This window comes from Rattus rattus, chromosome 6 (genome assembly GCF_011064425.1).
Source record: "Rattus rattus isolate New Zealand chromosome 6, Rrattus_CSIRO_v1, whole genome shotgun sequence".
NCBI lineage: Eukaryota > Metazoa > Chordata > Mammalia > Rodentia > Muridae > Rattus > Rattus rattus.
In genome coordinates this window covers 30274952-30296279 of record NC_046159.1, presented here as the reverse complement: position 1 = coordinate 30296279, position 21328 = coordinate 30274952, and the positions used below count along the sequence as shown (strand labels likewise).

At 48.5% G+C, this 21328-nt stretch overlaps 1 protein-coding gene across 1 annotated transcript in view; it reads right to left on the bottom strand.

Annotated features, from left to right (window-relative positions):
- Nucleotides 1-214: 214 nt before the first annotated feature.
- Alox5 (arachidonate 5-lipoxygenase) overlaps nucleotides 215-21328 on the bottom strand; it is a 49185-nt gene continuing 28071 nt past the window's right edge. The window contains exons 4-14 of the mRNA XM_032905854.1: nucleotides 18667-18789; nucleotides 14621-14727; nucleotides 13613-13785; nucleotides 10606-10752; nucleotides 5416-5619; nucleotides 4413-4499; nucleotides 3625-3803; nucleotides 3317-3438; nucleotides 2970-3070; nucleotides 2305-2475; nucleotides 215-820 (exon numbers count right to left, since the gene is read on the bottom strand). Coding sequence (XP_032761745.1) covers nucleotides 641-820; nucleotides 2305-2475; nucleotides 2970-3070; nucleotides 3317-3438; nucleotides 3625-3803; nucleotides 4413-4499; nucleotides 5416-5619; nucleotides 10606-10752; nucleotides 13613-13785; nucleotides 14621-14727; nucleotides 18667-18789 — 1594 coding nt within the window. The 3' untranslated portion in view covers nucleotides 215-640. The remainder of the gene's footprint in view (nucleotides 821-2304; nucleotides 2476-2969; nucleotides 3071-3316; nucleotides 3439-3624; nucleotides 3804-4412; nucleotides 4500-5415; nucleotides 5620-10605; nucleotides 10753-13612; nucleotides 13786-14620; nucleotides 14728-18666; nucleotides 18790-21328) is intronic.

Sequence of the window (21328 nt, the reverse complement as noted above, 5' to 3'; positions counted from 1 at the left end):
GTTCTCATATATATAGCATAAATTCAGATCTTTAGATTTGTGTATTTAATTTGAATACCTGTAGAGTCTACAAAACCAGAAAGGGCCACTGGTGTGGAGTGGGGGCAAAGGTCTTGTGAGTTGGGGGAGGTAGTAGACTGGCTTTGTTATTGGTGGTCGAAGGGAACAGTGGGGTGGGGGTGGGGGTGACTGGAATGCAGCCTGTGGAACGACGCCTGTTTTAAATGAACTTTATTTTATAACAAACTCTTAATCCAAGAAGTTTCTCTAAGCACCTACTGTATGCAGGCAGTTGGAGGAAGCATAAGTAGAATGACGGACCCCTGACCCAGTGGAACATTATCACTTACTCTGTTGCTACTGAGTGAAGAGGCACTAAGCTGGACTGGGGGACACAGCCACACACCCCTGCTCTGGATGGGAGGCCCCTGAACTATGTCACCGAAGACAGGAAGAAGTAGCATGTGCTGAAGCTCTGTGAAATCTCCCCATCCTAGAACAGCCTTTAGTTTACAACCACACCTGGGCCCAAGAGCGGCACTGCTAGCTTGGGAGAGGCACCAGCTGCTGGAAGATCTACAGCCTGCCAGGCAAGCCACTGGCCTGCCCAGAGAGCTGCTGGGACAGGGACGGCAAAGCCTTAGATGGCTACACTGTTTGGAATCCTGTCTGGTGACAGGTAGTAGTAGGGGAGCTTTTTGTTCTTATTGCGCTCGGCGATCACGCTGACGATGGCCTCCAGGTTCTTGCGGAATCGAATCATGGCTTCTTTCACTGGCTTCTCGATGAAATGCTCCTCTGGGTACATGCCCAGAAACAGCTGAGAGTCAGACATGGAAAGATAGTTTAGGAGGGGTCACTACTCAACTCTACCACCTTTGACCTTGGCTACCTACTGGGGGTGCATGTATGCATGTGATGGAACACTATGTGGTCACACAAAATCCTGTCTTTGGAACATAGATGAACTGGGAAGCCGTAGTGTTAAGTGAAAAAAGCAGATGCAAATACCATATATGGAATGCTAAAAACAGCTGTCTCAACAGGTGCACTGGCACACACCCGTCTTTAATCTAGCAAGTCTCTGAGAGTTCCAGGCCAGCTAGGGCTGCATAGTGAAACCCTATCTAAAAGAGTTAAGTCCTGCCTCATCATCTCAAAGAAGTTACCAGAGAGAAGGAAAAATGGCAAATTAATGATTCAAAGGAGGCCTAAGTAATGTTCTACAGCATGGTAGGGTAAATAGTTCATACTGTAGTGTGTGTCTCTAAACTAGAAGATTCTGAATGTTACACAAGGAAGTGATTTGTTTGGGGTGATAGGTCAGATGCCATAACTGAGCAGTATCACTCTATACACACATCACACTTCTATCTCATAAGTATGCAATTTACTGTGTGTCAATTAAAAGAAAAACAGATTATATAAATCCCACCTTATTTTCCCTATGAAAGGCTCAGGGCTGGAGATTTGAAAGGAAATTACTTCCTTGTTGCCAGGTGGGTTTTAAGACAAGGAAAGGTGCAGGGTAAACCTGGAGAGTCCTAGCTCTGAAAGTTCTGTGGCCACAGGGTCCTGCTGGCCTGCCCTTGGTCGGACAGGCAGGGGTCCTGAGCACTAAGAGGTGGAGGATGGGCATCCTGCAGGGTAATGTGCTTACACCAATGTCTGCAAAGGGTTCAGTGGCTAGAAGGGGGTAGGAGATCTGGGGTTTAGTTTGCAGAAGTTAAGTCAGACTTGTCATCCTTTGACTAGGAAATTAGTCTCCTAGGAACAGCTCTCTGGTCACACTCAGCACAGACCCAGCACATTAGCAGGTCTGGGACAAGCTGGAGGTACTTGGATGGGAACAGCACCGAGACATTGCAAAGGGCTGCTTCCACCAAGACCTTTACTTAGCATAGCTGTGAAGGATACCTAAGCACACATAGGTGGAACGGGAGCTCCGATTCTCCCTGTGGGGAGCCAGGAAACCACATGGGTGAGATTTATCAACAAGTGGGTATGGGGTATAGGGTGATGTCACACACACACACACACACACACACACACACACACCCCTCTGGTGACTTGGAGCAGAGCCTGTGCCTCCCACTGCCAGCCTAGCCTAGGCACAGGCCCAGGCTGAGGACCTTGAGTGGAGTAACCCCACCCCCAGCCCCATCCACTTCTAGCAGCTCCACCTTAGAAATCAGGATTCTTGGCTACAGGTTTCCAGCTTGAACCAGAGCCCCAAAGCCGTGGACTGGAGATTGAGTTGAAACTAAAGTGATCTACACTGTTTCCAGCAATGCCTGGTCTCACCTCATTCTCTTGAAACTGGCTCAAGGCCCACACTGCACCTAGATGCCAACATGAGCGGCCACGGTCTGGTAGAGTATCCACAATCTGCTCGATGGTGACCACACCCTTGGCCGTGGGTGGTGGGGCCCGCATAGTTGGAGGAGCGTTGGGGATCCAGGAGCACCAGTCATACTGTGAGAACAGTAACAACAACATGGGTGCCCAAGAAGCACAGTGGCTTCCCCACCTCAGATCCACATGTCTACATTTCCTTGGTTCATAGGGAACCAGCTTAGCGGGCTCCACTCCTCCCTGTGGACACCACCCACCCTTCTGATGTCCCCACTGCACCTGCCTTGGCCCTCTCCTCTCCTGGTTTCCCAAGCCACACCTTTGACATTGTTCCCCTCCTTTGTGACTCACCTTGCCTTTCTTCCAGGGTCCCTAAGCCTCCCTCCTCAGACCCTATCCTTTCCTCCAGGGCCTACAACTGCCCAGGCCTGGCGGTTGCCTCAGGGGTGCATGCAGAATTCATGCCTGCTACTGCTGGGTTCAGGCTCAGAGGCTGCGTGGTTATGGGAAGGCCAGAAGGACAAAAGCCTGGGCCAGAGGTGGGAAGTTGGATATGGTTCCCACTGTGAGGTACCTAAGGTTGTTCTTCCCCAGAAAGGGTTATCAAGACCTACCTGGCCAAAGTTTACAGCTGCATGCTGGGCCGAGGCTGTGAAGATCACCACCGTCAGGTACTCAGACAATTTCTCCCTGCTCTTGATGGATTTGGGGAAACCTAAGACAAAGCCACAGACCATGAGCTCAGCTCTGTGAGGGACACCCACCTCTGCCTCTCCACCCACACTTGGCAAGATGCTCAGAGAAAGGGAGGTTGGCTGCTCTGAGGGAAGCTCTGGTGGATATGGGGGAGCAGGGGTTGGGTACCCTTGGGAGCTGAGTCACCTGCCTTCTGTTCCTCATGACCTTGAGGTGCACACATGCCCTGCAGCAGAAGCAGAAGCAGAGTGTCGTGGTAGCTTACCTGAGGCCTTTCTGCCCCGCATGCCATAAACGTAAACATCCTTCACGAAGTCCTGCAGTTCCTGGTCCTCCTCCACCACCTGGTCATCCTCATAGTAGATGCTTACCACCTCAGTTGTGAACCTGGTTCAGGAGGGCTAGCAGGAGTGGGTATCCAGCAGGTTCCTCTCCCAATCCTATCAGTTCTTAATATCTGACTCTGGATGTCCTCCGCCTCCTCCCTCCATCAACAGCCAACCCAGGAGCAAGCTTGCCTCATCATACTCTTCTTTAGGGTTTCCCCCTCCCACAAAACCTGGTCACACTCACGACTGGATAGCTTCCCACACGAGCAGTCCATCATCACGATAGAAGTAGTAGGGGATGTCCTCGGTGTTGTCCATGCCCCGGGCCTTGATGGCCTCCGGGAAGCACAGGGAGGAATAGGTCAGGTCCTGGACAGCTCTCTGCACCATCTGCACGTGCCCACCACCTCCGGTGGCATTGGCCTGGTGAGAGATCCGAGAGCCTGAGCTTGGTTTTCCCCAAGAACTGTCCATATCCAGACCTCCTAGATTCCTCTGGAAGACACTTGGAGGCCAGTGGGGTGGCTGGCCACAGAAAGGGCCAGCCTGTGTCCTGTGATGTGGAGTGAGAGAGCTGTTCAACTTTAAGCAGGTCATGCTCCCACTCCCCGGATGGGATAACATGCACTGGACACTCTATAGCCATAATACAGAGAGCAGGCTTTGTGCAGAACATAGCTTTTGGGCATCCAATCAGCTTCCAAGAGATGGGAACATCAAGGACCCGGGTAGGCAATTATCGGGCAGTTCTGTTTAAGTGCCCTGAAGGTCACAGGCAGGATGACAGGGATATATGGTAGTGTGGGAGAAGTCACGGGTGTCTTGTAAGGTAGAGGTTAGTGGCTTGTGTGGAGGAGGCTCAGACACTGGCACTGGACATAAACAGGTGACTGAGAGACAACACCGGGAAGAGGAGAGCTGGCTGTGGTATTGGTGGAAGGACCAGAGTTCCCCACACTTTTCAGATCTCAGATAGGGATGGAGCCACAAGGCAGGGCTTGTTCAGGCTCCCCATGAAGAGAGGGCACTCACCTTGTCAAAAAGGCCGTACTCACAGATAAGCTGTTCCCGGGCCTTAGTGTTGATGGCAATGGTGAACCTCACGTGGGCTACCAGCAGCTGGGTGGGGAGAGATCTCACTGAGGGACTCAATCTCACTCTGCACTCCCAGCCCAGCCAGCCCACAGGGCACAGTCACTCTGCCCCCCCCCAGGAGGAAGTGCCTGTGTGGAGACCTTCCTGCCCAGTAGCTATAGAGGCCCAGTGGCCACCATTGTGCTGCTTAGGAGTTAGGGCCCTGGTGCTTGCTTCCTATTTCACTGGGAACAGATCCTGACCATCATCCTCTAAGGCGGAAGTCCTGCTGTGACCTCATTTACAATGAAGAGACCAAAGCACCAGCTCATTTGCTTCCTCCCTCTCCCTCCCCCTCTCCCTCCCCCTCTCCCTCCCCCTCTCCCTCCCCTCTCCCTTTCCCTCTTTCTTTCTTTCTTTCTTTCTTTCTTTCTTTCTTTCTTTCTTTCTTTCTTTCTTTCTTTCTTTCTTCCTTCCTTCCTTCCTTCCTTCCTTCCTTCCTTTCTTTCTTTCTTTCTTTCTTTCTTTCTTTCTTTCTTTCTTTCATGGTTTTTCTAGACAGAGTTCCTCTATGTATGTAGCCCTGGCTGTACCAGAATTCAGCCTGTAGACCAGGTTGGCCTTGAACTCAGAGATCTGCCTGCCTCTGACTCCCAAGGGCTGGCATTAAAGACTTGTGCCACCCGTCACTACTGCTGGCTTAGCAGCGGTATATTTTAGCCTGTAGTTAACCCAACAATCAAGTGCTGGCAGCATTTGGGAAGAGAAGGAAAGTGACCTAACTGCCCTTTCAAACTCTGCTTTCTGGCCAGCAGGTTGTGGCAGGCTCCTTGTAACTTGGCCCTTGAGTATCTGTTCCCAGGCCCCTGTAGCTATCACCACCCCACCCGCACACACCCTGGGATGCCAGCTATACTCTCAGGTATTCTTTCCTTGTAGGCAGAGCTGTGGCTGGCTGTACCTTGAAAAGGGGGTGCACAGCAGGCAGCTGGCGGTACATGGCAATACCGAACACCTCAGACACCAGATGCGTGCGCAGAAGATGGGTGATTGTTTGATGGATATGGAAGTCACTGGAACGCACCCAGATTTTGGCCAAAAGCCAGTCGTATTTTGAGTCCGTAGGGAGGAAAATTGGGTTCTTCTCTCCAGGGGTTTGGTTGAGCTGGCATGTTGAAGAAAGAGAGCACACCACTTTATTTCTCCTTTATAGCTGTGGGAGAGCCCTGCCTCTGGGGAAGTTCCACAAGAATCTAAACATCGACTATGAGGACTTTTAGACCACACGAAGTATGTGGTGAGTGGTGGAGGGCCCTAGTGCTGTGTCTTACAACCTGTTTGTGAACTGTAGGTTCCTTGTCTGTAACTTGAAGACAGTGGAACAGACCTCAGGGAAGGAACAAAGCTGCAAGGGGCCATGACCCATGCTTTCCTCATTGGCTCTCCCCAGTGCCTGGCATCCTCCCACTTTGCCCACTTCTGCTTAGCAGCTCCCTCCATCTTCCTCCCCTCTACCCTTACCTTTGCACCTTCTGGGCCAAGGCTGGGGTCTCAAGCTGAGCCCATTTTTGCAAATCAGGATTTGCATCTGGAGCCCTGTTCTGAGCCCCAGCTCTGAAACCAGGTACACAGGGGCCCACAGGGGCCCTGTGCCTTTGTCCTACCAGTTTCACTCCATGCTTGGGCCAAGTGATTTTTCTCTAAAATGTAAGAGTTTGCTATCTGTTCTTTAAAGGACCAATTTCTTTAAAGCCAGAAGCCCTTGAGCACGCTTAGCTGTATCCCCCTAACTAATATGGGAAATGGTTTTGCAGTTAAATGTGATGTCCCGTAGGCTCCTGTGTTGAACACTTGGCTGCTAGCTGACAGTACTGTTTTGGAAGGTTTGGAAACTTTAGAAGGTGGACCTTGCTGACTTAGCTACTGACACCACTGTATAAGGTGGGGTGTAAGTGGTGTGTGTGTGTGTGTGTGTGTGTGTGTGTGTGTGTGTGTGTGTGTGTGTACATACTCATGCACACATGCACTAGCAAGGAACTTGCCCGTGCAAGGCAAGTACTTTGTTGCTTAGCCACATTCTCAGCTCCTATTTGTGACTCTTAACAAGCTTCATTTCAGAACCTGGGGGTGAGCTGCCCTATGAGTCTGGAAGGTGGCGACCATGCTACCCTATCTTTTCAGACATGGAAACTTTTAAAGAAATGGATAACCCAGGAAAGCTTCTGTGCCAGAAGTAGGTTCTGTGGGGGCCTTCCAGAGCTTATAGAGACTTTTAGTAGAGGCCTGGGAACAAATTTAGCTGTCTCTAATATGGAAGATGGCTTTGCTGTTTGAATAAGATGTCCCTGTAGGCTCCTGTGTTGAATACTTAGTCGCTGGCTGGCAGTGCTGTTTTGGAAGGTTCGGAACTTTTAGGAGCTGGAGCCTTGGGTTTTGAGGTTCCACAGACTGGCCCCACTTCCTGTCCATTGGCTTCCTGATTATGGATGGAACCAACCACTTCCTATTTCTGCAGCTATGCCTTACCCTCCACGACAGACTGTACTTAACCTGAGCACCAGAATAACTTTCTTTTCCTTAGACTGTTTTCACTAGAGAGGCTAGAAGTGACTTCCTGATTTGGCTCTCCATCCAATAGACCACTAGCCAATAGAAATATAATGCAAGTAACACGAATTCAAATTTCCAGGTAGTCACATTTTTTAAATTATACTTTTAGTCAGCCATATTTTTTTTTTAAAAGAAAAGGAAGCACATAACCCCTGGGCAGATATTCACCCACTTTTCTACAACATGAGACCGTTCTGAAACTAGTTGGGGCAGGTATCACTCTTTGACTCTTCTTCTAAGTCTATGGACTGTGAACACATGGAATTTCCACTGCGTTTTGGTCTGGATTATCTGCATCTGGAGAACGCCAGAGCAAGGAGCTCTGTGTCCCAAGCCACTCTGCTGTGGGGGAGAAGGCAGGGCCACTAGAGGAGAAGCTGTCTCCTAGTGCCTGGGGATGGACAGGGAGGGCAGGGAGACACCACCAATCCTCATGGTACTCTTAGCACTTGTTCGCTTATGGATTTGCCCTCTACCTTTATGAGAGAATTCAGGTTACTTAAGTGATCAGGTTTAAGTCAGAACTCGCATCCTCACAGGACAACAGCCCTTTGCAGGCAGGCCTAGTGAGCAGGGTGGTCCCTCAGAGGACTGCTCCTCCCAATGGTCACTCTGTTTCCTTAGTTGCGTGGCCCAAAGATAGCTGCCCCTGTGGCCTGCTTCCTAGAGCACAGGGGCCATCTGTCCTACTCAGGCGTCCTCAGACATTGACTCTGGAGGCTTTCTGCTGTGTCCTGAGGTTTGACTTACATGTTATCACTAAATCCTCACCACAGCCTGACCAACAGGTTTGCAAAGAGAGAAAGTGAGGTTCTGAGTGACTAAGCCACTCTCCAGGTCATGCAGAGATCCAGAGCTGAGTGGTGATGCTCAGCTGCTCTGTCTGCTATAACTCCATCGCACTGTAGTTCCTTCTCCTCTCTGTCTGACCACGCCACACAAGAGCCCCCATAGTGGACTTTTATGCACAGCCTGCCCCACCCTCCTTCCACCATTCCAGGTTTGGGCTCGTCCCAGGTCCTCTAGATATGCCCAGGACATTATTTTAAATGCCTTTGAAGGAGGCCATCCTTTGTTTCTGAGTAGAAAATTATATATGCTTGTTATATATGCTTATTATTATATATGCTTATTATTGTAAACTACTCCAGCATTTGCAGAGAAGTCCAAGAAATAGTGAGCATGTCACTTTGATCCAGCCACAAGGGGGCGCTGCTTCCCCAGGTCTCTGCATATGTGCATATTTATGTCTGATTTTCATAAATAGAAACTTACTGTGAGGAACTTAGGCCTGCCTGTCCTTACCATGTCCAACCTGTTCTGTATGCAGCCTGGTGACCCTGTGTCCTGCGTTTCACCAAGTCAACAACGTCTACCCATGTGACCATAGCCTACCCATATATGGTTTGTGGTATGCAATGTTGCTGCATTCATTTTGCATAAATGAGCTGACGTCACCCATAGTCCATGCCTTGCTTGTCTGCTTTGGTGCTAGCCTTAGGAAGGACCAAGCCGGCTGAGAGTGGATGCAGTCCTCTTTGAAGGTGCACAGCACTGCAGTGTTCCATCCCCTCAGCCTCTCCTACGTTCAGTCTGTCTGCAGCTTCACCCAAACCAGAGCCATGATCTCCACCCTCTAGCACGATATTCTATTGATCCTCGGAAAGCCTAATTCAGTGCAGTCTTGGCAGAGAACCTCTCAGCACTGTTTCAATTGTCCTGGCCTTGCCAGCCTCAACATGGAGACCCATGGGCCTCTTACAGCACGGCCTGCAATTCAGCCTGGTCCAGCACCTCTGGGCCCTGCTCAAGGGTTGGCCCAGTAACTGTGTGGCTATCACAGCCCTGGGCTGCATTAATTCTTCTGGGCAGCCATAGACAAAGGGTTAACCATGTCCTGTGGCTTGTCCAATACCCTACTTCCTGCTAACGATGGAAAAAGCTGAGAGTTGAGCCAGGTCCCTGGCTCTAATAAAAATATGTCTGGGACAGGCGATTTCAGAACACCTGTCAGTGGTAATCCATCCCTCTCCTGGCGTCTTCCAGTGGTGATTTCCCACATCTGCTGTGCCTTCATTTGATGCTTCAGCTTCTCACACATAGAGCTTTCTCTGATAAGAGGCTCAGGACTCCTGGAATGCAGAGGGTGGGGGCCTAGGAAGCTGGGGGGTATAGATACACAGCCAACTGATTTGATTAATTAATTATTAGACAATTTGACCCTGGGTGTCACTCTGTAGCCCAGGCCGGCCTTGAACAGACAGCCTGGGATCGCAAACATAAGCTAAACTTCAGCTTGAGACAGCTGGCTTGAATCTCAGCTCTGTGGCTTCGTAGGGGCACCTGTGCCTTAGTCTGCCTTTAGCCTTAGTCTGCCTTAGCCTGGGTAAGATGACTGAGAGCAGGAAGGTGGTAATTACACAAATGGAGACTGGTACTGTGTGAAACCCCATGATCGTTGTAGGACCCAGACTATTTGGGATGTCAGAGGTACATAAGTCTCTTTACGTGGCAAGTTCCTTCTCCAGGTCTAGAACTACGCTCAACACAGCCATGTTTTACAGTACCCATTTGGGAATCATCCTGAACAGAACAAAAGTTCTAAACTGCTTCTCCGGCGGTTCCAGGCTTTATTCGAAACTAACAACTTTGCTGGAAAATTTAAAATGTGTCACAGTTTTACTGCTTCTTGGTCTTATGGCTAAGATCAAGCACGGTGTCTGTTCTTAGACCCTTAACCTGCAGCCGTTTCCAGGGTTTCTAAGCTTCTCCAGGCGAAGGCTTTTGGACTGTGCTGTGTAGAGGCCTGCACGTCACTGATATTATTCCCATTACACCCAGGCTCCAGGTCAAGACACGGTGCTAAATGCTCAACTTTCCATCCCCCGTGGGCTCTCTGAAAAGCCCTATTCCCAGGGACCTTCACATAGGCCTGCTTTGCCTTTCCTGGTCTCCTCTTTGTAGTCTGAACATCAGCTCTCACAGTGCAGGTAATGAAACCCTGTGCCCGCCTGCCCCTCCCCCGACTCCCACCCCCACACTCATGAGGCTGCTCCCATGGCCCTCCACGGTCCTTGGGGTTACAAGAATCTTCTTGTATGGAAGACAATGTTCCGGGATGGTGAAGTCTCCGATGTAGCTCAGTGGCTTCTGTTTGCAGCTTAACCCCTGGCTTCATCTATCTGGCTTGTGTGGGCATGTCGATTTGGGAGCACTCGTCAGGAGGTGGGCGGGAGGAAAAGCATGTCATTGCAGGACAAGCCCTCCCCAGTACTTAGCGTCGGAGGGAATTTCTCAAAGATACCCCGGAGAGCCACTGTCTGCCTTTTGTGGTGCAGACAGCCGTTTCACAGCAGCAGTGAGCCCCAATAGCTCATTTTTCTCTTCCACCTTAGAGAAAGCTAGAGTGAAAGCTTCTAGCTCCCCTCAGCGGAGTGGAGTGGAGGGTGCCGCCCCAGACAACCCCACCCCCACCCCCACCCCAGCACCAAGCCCTTGAGGTGCAAGTCCTACAGAAGGGTGGAGCTGAGCAGCCACTTACCTGGATGGCGATGGGAACAATCTTGTTGGCTAGGTTCTTATACAGCAGGCAGATGGGGGCGGCCAGGAACTGGTGTGTACAGGGGTCAGTTTTGTTAGCATCAATGCCATCCAGGAGCTCGTAATCGACGATGAAAATGTTCCCTTCCTGTGGGAGGCAGCCAAATATAGTCAAGCTACTTTAAGCAGAAATGGACCTGAGGGCCAGGGGCCAGGGGCCGGGTGGGACTGGTGGTCTTCAGGACATGCTCACCGCACCCCCGTACAGGCACCTTCTCTGTAACCTGGTGGGTAACAAACACTCGAAACCGTTTTACTAGGAATGGGTGATTCCTCACTTGACTGCACAGTAACTAAGTGCTGGCTGACAGCCGGCTATCCCTTCCTTTGTCAGACCCCTGCTGGCTCTGCAGGTCAGTGTGCTAATCACTGGAGGAGTCTGTCTAACCTACTTTCCTCTCTCTTCAAGGCTAAGGGCACAGAGGTAAGTCCTCACTGTCTCCTGCAGTGTATTATTATAACATCATACTCTACATTTACTTTCAACGCAGCGATCCATTCACCTATCATATTGGACAGAATGAGTTCCGAGCTTCCTCCTTTGTGGTTCAGAGATGTATTTGAACCAAAATATTTGCTGCAAACATTTAAAATATGTCACAGTCTTGGGTCCCAGAAACAGGTAAACAGGTAACACCTATCAGAACAGACAGACAGACAGACACTCACAGACACAGACATAGACACACACACACCACACCACACTTGTACCAGGATAGTACTACCACAGCCTGGAGCTGAAGTAATCATCTTGTGGAAATCAGATCCACACCGTCAATCAGTAATGAAGACTTCTTTGGACAGTTGCAGTACCAAAACAAATGGTCAAAAAGACTGGGGCTTCTTATTAAGTCACATCTTGTCCTCAGGCCCAAGACTTCCTCTGTTTAAACCTAAAGCTCACGCCAGTGTCCCAAGATGGATTTAGGGGTCACTGGACCCCATTATCTCCTCCCTGCTGTGTGTCCATATTGACTAAATATCTCTCTGCTTTTACCCATGTTACCTATCTCTTTTGTTTGCGTTAGGGGCTGGGTGGCCAAACCTACCCTGTCTGGGCCTTGGGAACCTGGGCTTTTACCCTAAAACTTTGGGTGCAAGTGGAATTCAAAACACATGGGTCTGGGTCTCCAGCTTTAAAGCCAGTTTACATATTTGTTTTCTATTTTCTAATTATTTATTTTCAAAGCTAAAATGAAAGACTGGCCACAACTAACTCAGGTTCATTGTCCCCGAAAGCTGCTCGGTGCTCCTGGAAGAAGTCGAAAGACTACTCTGAGGACGGTTTGGTGAGGCTAGAGGGGGTCGATGGGAAAAGTCAGACACCCAGATGCTGCTGTAGGACTTCATTTAGACCAAGTTCAACACTCGGCAAATTAGCCATTGCCACCCAGGACAGAGTCCTCCAGGAAAGGAAGAGATGGGAGGGGTGGGGCTACTCTCTACAGATATGGGTAAAAGAAAGGTCCTTGAAGGGTTCTTCTATTCATGTTCTAAAACTAAATTTCATTGGAAAAGATTTTAAAAAAGGGGTTGGTAATGCAGTTCAGTGGAAGAGAGCTTGCTAAGACATGTGGGGCTCTGGGGCCAATTCTCAATACTGAAAACAAAGCAATTTATGACCTTTGAGCTTAACATGTCACCGAGTTTGTCAAAGAAAGGTGTCAAGAATGATGGAGGGCCCCATGAACTGTGCTTGGTGTGCTCGCTGGGGACAGTGTAAGAGACAAGGTGGTATGCACGTGAGAGTCTAATCAGTATGCACGTAAGAGTCTAATCAGTACTGGATGTTAGATTACTAGCTTATTTCCTCGTGATCTAAACCACAGCAGAACATCATCATCATGTGTTTGATGGGCCAGCTCAAAGCGAAGATAACCCATAAGCCACCTTGCCTGGAGTTGGTAGGGGCTTACCAGTAAGAGGATGTTGCCTTGTCTTGGAGAACAGGCAAGGTCCTGCTTTTGAGTGGTTAGGGACAATTATGGCAGTTTAGGTCCCCCTCAGTTCTAAGATATGCTTATTTCTGTGCATGGGGTGGGTGTAAGGAGTTATTATTGTGGGGTGGGTGTAAGGAGTTATTATTGTTGCTGGATGTCTGCATGCCTAGAAGTATGACGGGTCTCATGTAGGTCCTGATGAATGGGGAAGGACTCCCTACGTGCACCAGGACCCCAACTTCAGTTGGTTAAGTAACACCCAAAGGCAGGAAGTTAGGGCTGAATGATATGTGTTTGGAGTCTCAGTGTGGGCCGGGTACCTAGACAGGTGACCAGAGGCAATGGGTCATATGAACAGCTGGAAACGGAGGCCCAGTGGTGCTGGCTGCAGTGGGGAGATGGAGAAGACAGTACGCAGAGGGTTGTTGAGACTGTCAGCAAGCAAAATAAAATCTAGCACGGGAATGCCTGACAGATCTCATCAGATACAAGCCGATTCGGTTTGGACTGCATCCATCTCAAGATCAGCCTTGGAGCTGGGGATGAGGGCTGGAGCCTGCAAGTGAGAACTAGGAAAGACTGGCTTGTGGAAGTGGAAGGTGTGCAAGGGACGAGTAGTGCCTATGTTTCTAATTTGCAATATACTTCTTTTCCCAGGTTCCTCACATTTACAAAGTGGGTGACAGTTGGGTGAAGATGTGTAGAACACACCTGTTACAGGGAATGACACACTGTAAGCCCTCTTGTAATCATTGATATGGACATTGAACGCACTGACACTGTCTTTGCAGATGTGAGGACTGTGTAGATACAACACCTCCTGGGACTGAATGTGGCTCGCACAGTGCCCAAGACCCTCCTGGATACTGCAACCAGGAAAAGGAAGAAACTACTGATTTCACACTGTCAATCAAACACAAGCCAGTAGTAGTCTGGGGATCAGCAAGCACTGGGCAGCAGGAAGTGGCTTCTGTGGAAAGACTAGGTCTCTTCAGCAAGCAGGCCTACCTGTACTTCCTGTTCTAAACTGAGCTGCCGCTCTAGGCTGCACTCCACCATCTCTGTGGTCACTGGGAGCTTCTTAGGCAACTCTGTGCAGCGCTTGATGAGTACTGGGTTGCAGCCATTCAGGAACTGGTAGCCAAACATGAGGTCCTCCTGCCAGTGGTTCTTGACTCTCTCTGTGGGGAGAACAGGAGGGCGGACCCTCTACATAGGATGGCGGGGCAGCCCCTCATGGCCCTGCATGAGGACAAGTCTTTGTAGGGAGCCTTTTTGGGGTCATCAGGATCCTCTCACTTGTCAGTCCCACTTGCTGTATCCCTACTCATGGTTGAGTCAGACTACGCAGCTAGTCTTCCTTGAGCTACACCTCAGTGAACAGTGAGACTCCCAAGCACCTGCTCTTTTCAAGGTCTCTGGTCCTTCAGCCCAGCATGAAAAGAGGGGAGAAAGCTGGTCCCTTGTGCTGAGGTCAACGTCTTTATCCAACCATTTCTGCCTCCTTAAAGAGTGATGGCTGTCATGACTGCCCAGGACAATGCCAGAGCTCCAAACAAACAAACTCTGGTCCTAAGGACCCCATTGCTTTAAATTTTATTTTTACTACCGTTAAGTGTGTGTGTGTGTGTGTGTGTGTGTGTGTGTGTGTGTGTGTGTGTGTGTGCGCGTGCACAGGTGTCTTCAGAGACCTGAGACTTTGGATCCCTCTGGAGCTGGAGTTCTTGGTGGTTGTGAGCCCCCCAGTGTGGATGTTTGGAACTGCACTTGAGTCCTTCACAAGAGCAGCCATCACTTCCACCTCTATTTTGATGTAGCCCAGTCCTGCCTCGGCTCTGGGTAGAAGAGCCACAAATATAAAGAAAATGTATGTATGTATGTATGTATGTAAGGAAAAAGTCCCAATGGCCTTGAGACTTCTGGTGAGATGATGCCAGGGTGCTTGGCTTGGATGTCTGCAAGTCTCAGACAGAAAAATAAACTCTTCTGCCCACAGAACCCCAAGATCCCACTTACCAGAAATAGTGTTGCTGATTTTGACGAAGATTTTCTCAAAGTCAGCAAAGTCATGCCAGGAAGACTGGAACATGTGCATGAAGCGATTGATGAACAGGTTCTCCATCCTGCAAACCAGGGGACAGGTCACCGTGCCCACCACTATGCCTGGCAGAGTGTCTTACTTTGTACTCGGGAGCCTCCTGATAGCCCAGGCAGTTCCATGGGATAGGTGCTGGCCTCGTAGGACCAGGGAAGAAGTTAGTGTGTGGCAGATACCATTCCTACTGCACCTCAGCTGTGCAAGAGACCGGGCTATGAATCACACCTCTGCGCCTGTTCATTCCTTTGCAGAGCACAAGCCATAAATGGAGCAGGACTTTTAAACTCTTGAAACCTGCCCCTAGTGCTTTCTTTCTGCAGCAAGGCTGCCCCTCCTAAGCTTCCCCGAATAGTGCACCAAATATTACCCACCCCAAGCCTGTGGACATTTCTCACTTAAACCACACTCAACCCCCTGGCCCCCCTAGGTCTGTGGCCATATCATAGTCCAAAATGCATTTATTCCAACTGCAGAAGTCTCCAGAGTCTTGCAAGCTCCACCCTGTTAAAAAACTCAAAGTCTCTTCTGAGACTCAAGGCAATCTCTTAATTATAACCCCTGTAAAAAAGGAAACTGCATACTTCTAACACACAGTGTCACAGAATGTACATTACCATTCCACAAGGGAGGCAAGTGGGCATAGTGAAGAAATACTGGGTCAACGTAAGGCTGAAACCCAGCAGGGCACACACCAAATCCTTCAGCTCCACGCCTATTGTCAAAGGGCTTCGATGGCTCTGCCCTTCTGGCTTTGCTAACTACAACATATATTTCTCTCTTGGGCTGATTCCAATCTATGTATGCAGCTCTCCTATGTATGTATCTCTCAGCTCTGACATCTCCAAAATCTTGGGGTCTCCACTGCAACCCAGGCCACACTTGTACAGCTTGATGCAGTAGCCTCTCAGAGTATTTTGCTCTTATGGTCTTCACACAGGGGCACCCTTCTAAAACCATGGAAGAGGAATCCACAACCCCTTCATTCTTGCACACTCCATGCCTCTAAAGTCAGTACCATATGGATGATACAGTTAAACTCAGCTGTCAGCTTGGGACAGACCCTGGTCTCTTGAATCACGGGAACAGCAGCTCTTCCAGTCAGTTCCTTTCTAGGAGCAGAAATCTCCATAGGCTCCTGTTCAAAAGTCGGAAGCTTATCTGTGTGACACCCTTCCTGGGTTCCAGGGCATAAATACCTATGCTAAGTTCCTTAGCAATGACAGCCTCTCCTCTAACACATGCTTGGCTGCTAAACTTCCTGTGACTTTTCTCTCCCTAAATTGTACATTTGTATTTCTTACTGCCTCACTTTCTCTTTTTCTTTTGTAGACCTGCATAAGTATCATTGATAATACATTATGTAGTCTTGACATTTCCAAAGATTAAATATCTACTACACATTGCTTTTCAATTCAGCCTCGGGTAATCTCTCAGGGCATGGACAGAAATCAGCCAGACTCTGCCAACTATCACGGGAGTGGCCTCCAGCTTAGTTGCTACTTTAGCCCATAATTCTCTCTGACACCTTTTGAGCTTGGCCTCTATAATCTACGTTGCTCTCATCACTGGTGGCTTTCAGACTCCTATGTAGACTGCCTGTTAAGCTATTTACAACATTCAACTGCTTTTCTAGTTCCAAGTTCCAAAGGCTTCCTCATTTCAAAGCAAAGCAAAGCAAAACAAAAACACCCATGGCCAACGGAACAAAACCAAATAGTAAGAACCTACTCTCTGCGACCATCTTCTGTCTAATTTAATTTCCTGTCGATGGGATAAAGCATCATAACTGTGGCAAGTTATAGAGGGGAGAGTTTATTCGGGCTCATGGTCCATAGGGTTAGAGTCCATAATGGTGGGAACAACATGGCAGCAGGCAGCAGAGAGCTGACAGTTCTCACATCTTCGATGGCAAGCACAAGGCAAGAGAGTGAACTGGAAGAGGAAGCCTTCAAAGCCCACCTCCGGTGACACACTTCCTCCAGCAAGGCTGAACCTCCTAAATAAACCTTTTCAACGGTCTCCACCAACTGGGTACCAAGTGTTCAAATATCCAAGCCTACAGGGTCATTTCTCATTCAGACCACCACGGCTACTTTATATATAAATTATGTATTTATATATAGGTGCATATATGTGTGTGTAAATTAGTTTATCTTGACCCACTGGGATCTTGATTTCCTTACCTAGAAGTGATCAATGATACCTGTGAAAACACCCAGTGCAAGCAGACTGATTTGTGGTCCTCAGTCCTGGCTGCCTGTTGGGCATGCAGGTAATCAAGTCCCTCTCTCCAAGACTTGTCTGTGGTTGTGCTGGATGCAAGGAAGTGCTAAAAGTCCCTCTGGGGTGGGGGTGGGATTTAGCTCAGTGGTAGAGCGCTTGCCTAGGAAGTGCAAGGCCCTGGGTTGGTCCCCAGCTCCGGAAAAAAAAAAAAAAAAAAAGAACCAAAAAAAAAAAAGTCCCTCAGGGACTATAAGGCTCAGTTGGGCTTCATGAATTTAGGGTTTTCTAGATTTGTATGATTATAAAAGTTCTCCAGGAGTCAAAGTATAGCATGAAAACTATCCTTGATGTGGTGCTGAAAGGTCAATGTTTTTTGACAGAATATCCGTGGTTGTGCCAGCATCCTGCCGTAGTAATAGTGTGCAGACATGTAACCCAGAGTTCAGTGTCTCTGCTTTTTATTAGCAAAGGACTTTAGGCAAGGTCCTCAACCTTCTTATTCCTTCTCAGGTTCTTCAGCTGCAGAGGGGGCGATATGTGCTGTGGTGTTTGAACGGCCCCCATAGGCTCCTATATTTGAATGCTTAGTCATCAGGGAATGGGACTATTTGAAAGGATTATAAGGTTTAGGAGGTGTTGCCTTGTTGGAACAGGTGTGTCCTTGTTAGAGGACACTGGGGTTGGGCTTTGAGGTTTCAAAAGCCCACATCTGGTCTAGGTCTCTCTCTGCCTGTGGACCAGCATGTAAAGCTCTCAGCACCTTCCCCAGCACCATGTGTGCCACCATGCTCCCTCTCCCCACCATGATGATAATGAACTAACCCTTGGAAATGTGAGCAAGCTCCCAGCTAAATGCTCTCTTTTATAAGAATTGCCTTGGTCTTAGGGTCTCTTCACAGCAACAGAACAGTGATAAACCCATGTGCCTACTTCATGAGGTCCCTATGACAAACGAACAGGAATCCAAGTCATGGGACCAACAGTGGCGTCTGAGTCATTGTCACTATAGAATCTGGCCCCTGGCATCAGCCTGGGCACCATCTTCAGGTAGACTGGCTGCAGGAGTGAACTGGAAGTGGAGAGGGAGTGTTATAAGCAAGAAGAGCCTCTCTGTGAGCCGAAAGCACAGTGCTGTCCGTGCTAGAGAGCTTCTGGGTCAAGGCTGTTTAGATATCCGTCATCTTAAAGTTGGCGGGTCTCTACCTCCTGGCCTTGATAGAACAAACACATGGGGAATGGTGGTCAGCTGACCTGCTCCCCCAGCTCAAGGCCAATAAAGGAAAAGAATGAGGGTCCTATTATAAGAAAGACCAACTGTGAGTCTTTTCTATCAAATGCTCTAAAACTTGTATTCAGGACAAGGAATTAAACTATTTTTACTCCCCCCGCCATAACCTTGGACTTTTATGGAAATGCTTTAATTTCCCCTCCCCCAGTGAAATCTTGATTTAAAAGTCCACTGCTGTATTTTAGGCATTTGTAGTGACCTCTTCCCCCTTCCTTAATTTCTTGAGCCAGCTCCGTTCAGATTAGCTAGTTAAGACTGCGAGTGGGAATCAAGCAAGTGGAATCCCTGTCTTGGTGTGTGGCGCCCCCTTCTGACCAACAGTACTGCTTGTCTTCTCCAGACACTTGAGGTGGAGTGGCGTGCTCTTTCTTTGAGACACGAACTCTTTTCTACCACTCTCCCACCCCCAGCTACCAGATGGGCCACCCACACCCTGAAGTCCCTAAAACTTACGCTTTTGAGTAGTTCAGAACAAAGTCCACTCCCTTTTCACTATCAAACTGGATATCTCGGGGCAGATCCTTGTGGCATTTAGCATCAATACTCAAAGGGAAGCCAGGGTTCCACTCCATCCATCTGGCACAAGAAAAACGAAAACACTATGTTAGAGATGGCCCTGTTGGGTGTCCCCTGAGCGGAGGCTGCCATGTTGTCAGACAAGGTTATACACGGTGGTCTCTTTTCCCACTATAAGCTCAGTGCACTATAAGCAGAGGTGCCAGGAATCCTTCCAACGTAGTATGGCAACCATCTGTGCTATGACATGATCACAATGTTACAGATATGAGGCCCGCTTATACTGAAGATTTAGTGAATGGAACAGATTGCATTGAAAGGAGTGAGGAAGATCCCAGAGACATTATTTAACACAGGTGACTTTGAATGGCCCCAGAGCCTAAGAGGGGCCTGCCTTGACAGTCAAAGGTAGAGAGGGCTTTAAGGCTCCCAAGCCACACTCAGCCAGAGTGTCAAATGTCGTTCCAGCTTGGTCAGTGCACATCCTGATCCTGTGTGCAGTGGTTGGGGAAGGAGATAGCTTTCACGGTGGAATCAGAGGGCATTAGAGGAAGTGAGAAAGAACACTGGGTGCAGAGCACTGAGGGAATGCCCCTCTAACATCTGGCCTGCAGCAGGGTTAGAGGTGGTCACAACTAAAGTAGTTCCCTCTGAAGAGAAGCAGACACCAACTCCAGTGAGAATGTTTAACTCCTACAGCCTTCATGCATCAACTCACGGAACACTCTCTGAGAACAAACTAACAAAAACAAAATCATGTTCATCCATTTGGGACAGAGAAAATAAATTGGTTTTGCTTAAATGCCGAAATATTCATTCTGAGCTCAGTTTCCATGTACATTCCCAATTTTCCTTGCCATTAAAGCTCTCTTTAGGGATGCGGGTTTTGGACATCGAGAAGTCTTCAGGACTTTAACATGACCTGTGCTCCCACTGGGGCAGACTTCTCCTCTTCTCCTTGGTGTCTAGCTGGTCCAAGGACCCTCTTAGAAACTGTGTATAAACAGAGCTGATGGATTAATTGAAACTTTGATGAGTTTGTGGAGTTTGGAATATTTCAGGTCCAAGAGCATCATCAAAATATAGCCTCTTCTTCATAATTAGGGGTTTCCGGGTCTTTGAGGAATGTGCCTCCTCTAATTTAAGTTCATCAGCCTGAAAAGGGCTGACTGATAGGCCCTTTTCTTAGTGTTAACCTCCTAATCTAGCTTTGAATTTGTTGGCCAGTCTAACAGCAGGGGGCCCTGTGGCCCTACTGGTGGGAGAAATAATCTCCAGGCCTTTATGGCTTTGTCTCAGGTCAAGAGTGTGAGGAAAAAGCTGGCCATCACCCCCCCTTTAAATCTATTTGGGGTCCCACTGTCTATCAGAGATCTGTCTAACTTCTAGACCTTCCTCAGCAGGCTTTATGACCTTCCGTTTTTATTGTTCCTGTGAGCTTTACCACAAATACATTAATAAGCACAAAAATAAGAATAGTGTACAAATGTTGTTTATTTGGAAAAATGAATAGAGGTGTCTCCAATACACATCCAAAAGTGAGCCAGTCATTGGGGTCTACACTGTTTGATCATCCATCATCAACTCTCATCGGTCACTTAAATGTGAAAAGGTCTTCATGCTTGGCAGTTCCAAGGATACAGAGCGGAGCTGACATTTCCAATGATCCAGTGTACCAGGCGCCATGTGTACCAGGGATAGCATTCACACTTTATTTTTAAATTATATTCATTATTAACTTGTGTGTAGATGATATGTGAGAGCACATGTGAGTGTAGTTGTGTGCACAACAATGAGTGCAGGTTTAAAAATAAATAGGGAGCTATCTAGATGGTACACTTAATCCCAGCACTCAGGAGGCAGAGGCAGATGGATCTCTGTTGAGTTTGAGGCTAGCCTGCTCTACATAGCTACTTCCAAGCCAGCTAACGCTATACAATGAGACTCTATCTCAAAACCAGAAATGAACAAAAATATCATGGAAACACCATTGAAATGTATTTCAGATAAACACATCCTTTATTAATGCTGACCACCATAGTGGGGACTTGATCCCAGATTGCTATTAAGGAAGAATGGGGAACAAAGAAGATTCTCTACTTATGTGTTTTCCTGGAAGGGGTAGATGCCATGAGGTACTTTGGTCCAGAATTCAGGCAAGAGTTGATAAGGAATGGGCCACAGTTCAAAGTGTCCCTGACCTTTGGGAGTAGTAGGAAGGCTGGGCTCGTTTGCAGTAGGGAAGAGAGAAAGCACCTTTGTCAGTACCCAGGGCATTGTGATTTTGGCAGGGTTTCAGGAGGTGCAGCTGCAGCTCTCCTGGCTGCTTAGTTTCCTGGCTGCTTAGTTTCCTGGTTGCTTAGTTTCTTAAAGCTCCAGGTTCCTAAAGCATCAGCTTCTTGATGGAACAGGACCTCCCTCTAAGGTCTGCTCTGGGGAATTGGTTCTCTCCTGCAGCAAGTCATGAGTTAAAGATGGACTCAGGTCATCGAGCTTGCATGGCGAGTGCTTTTACTAGCGAAGCCCTTTCACCTTCCCCAAGTTTCCATACAAATTTTCTGCAGAGTTTGGAAATTGTTTCGTCAGCTCAGAAAGAACT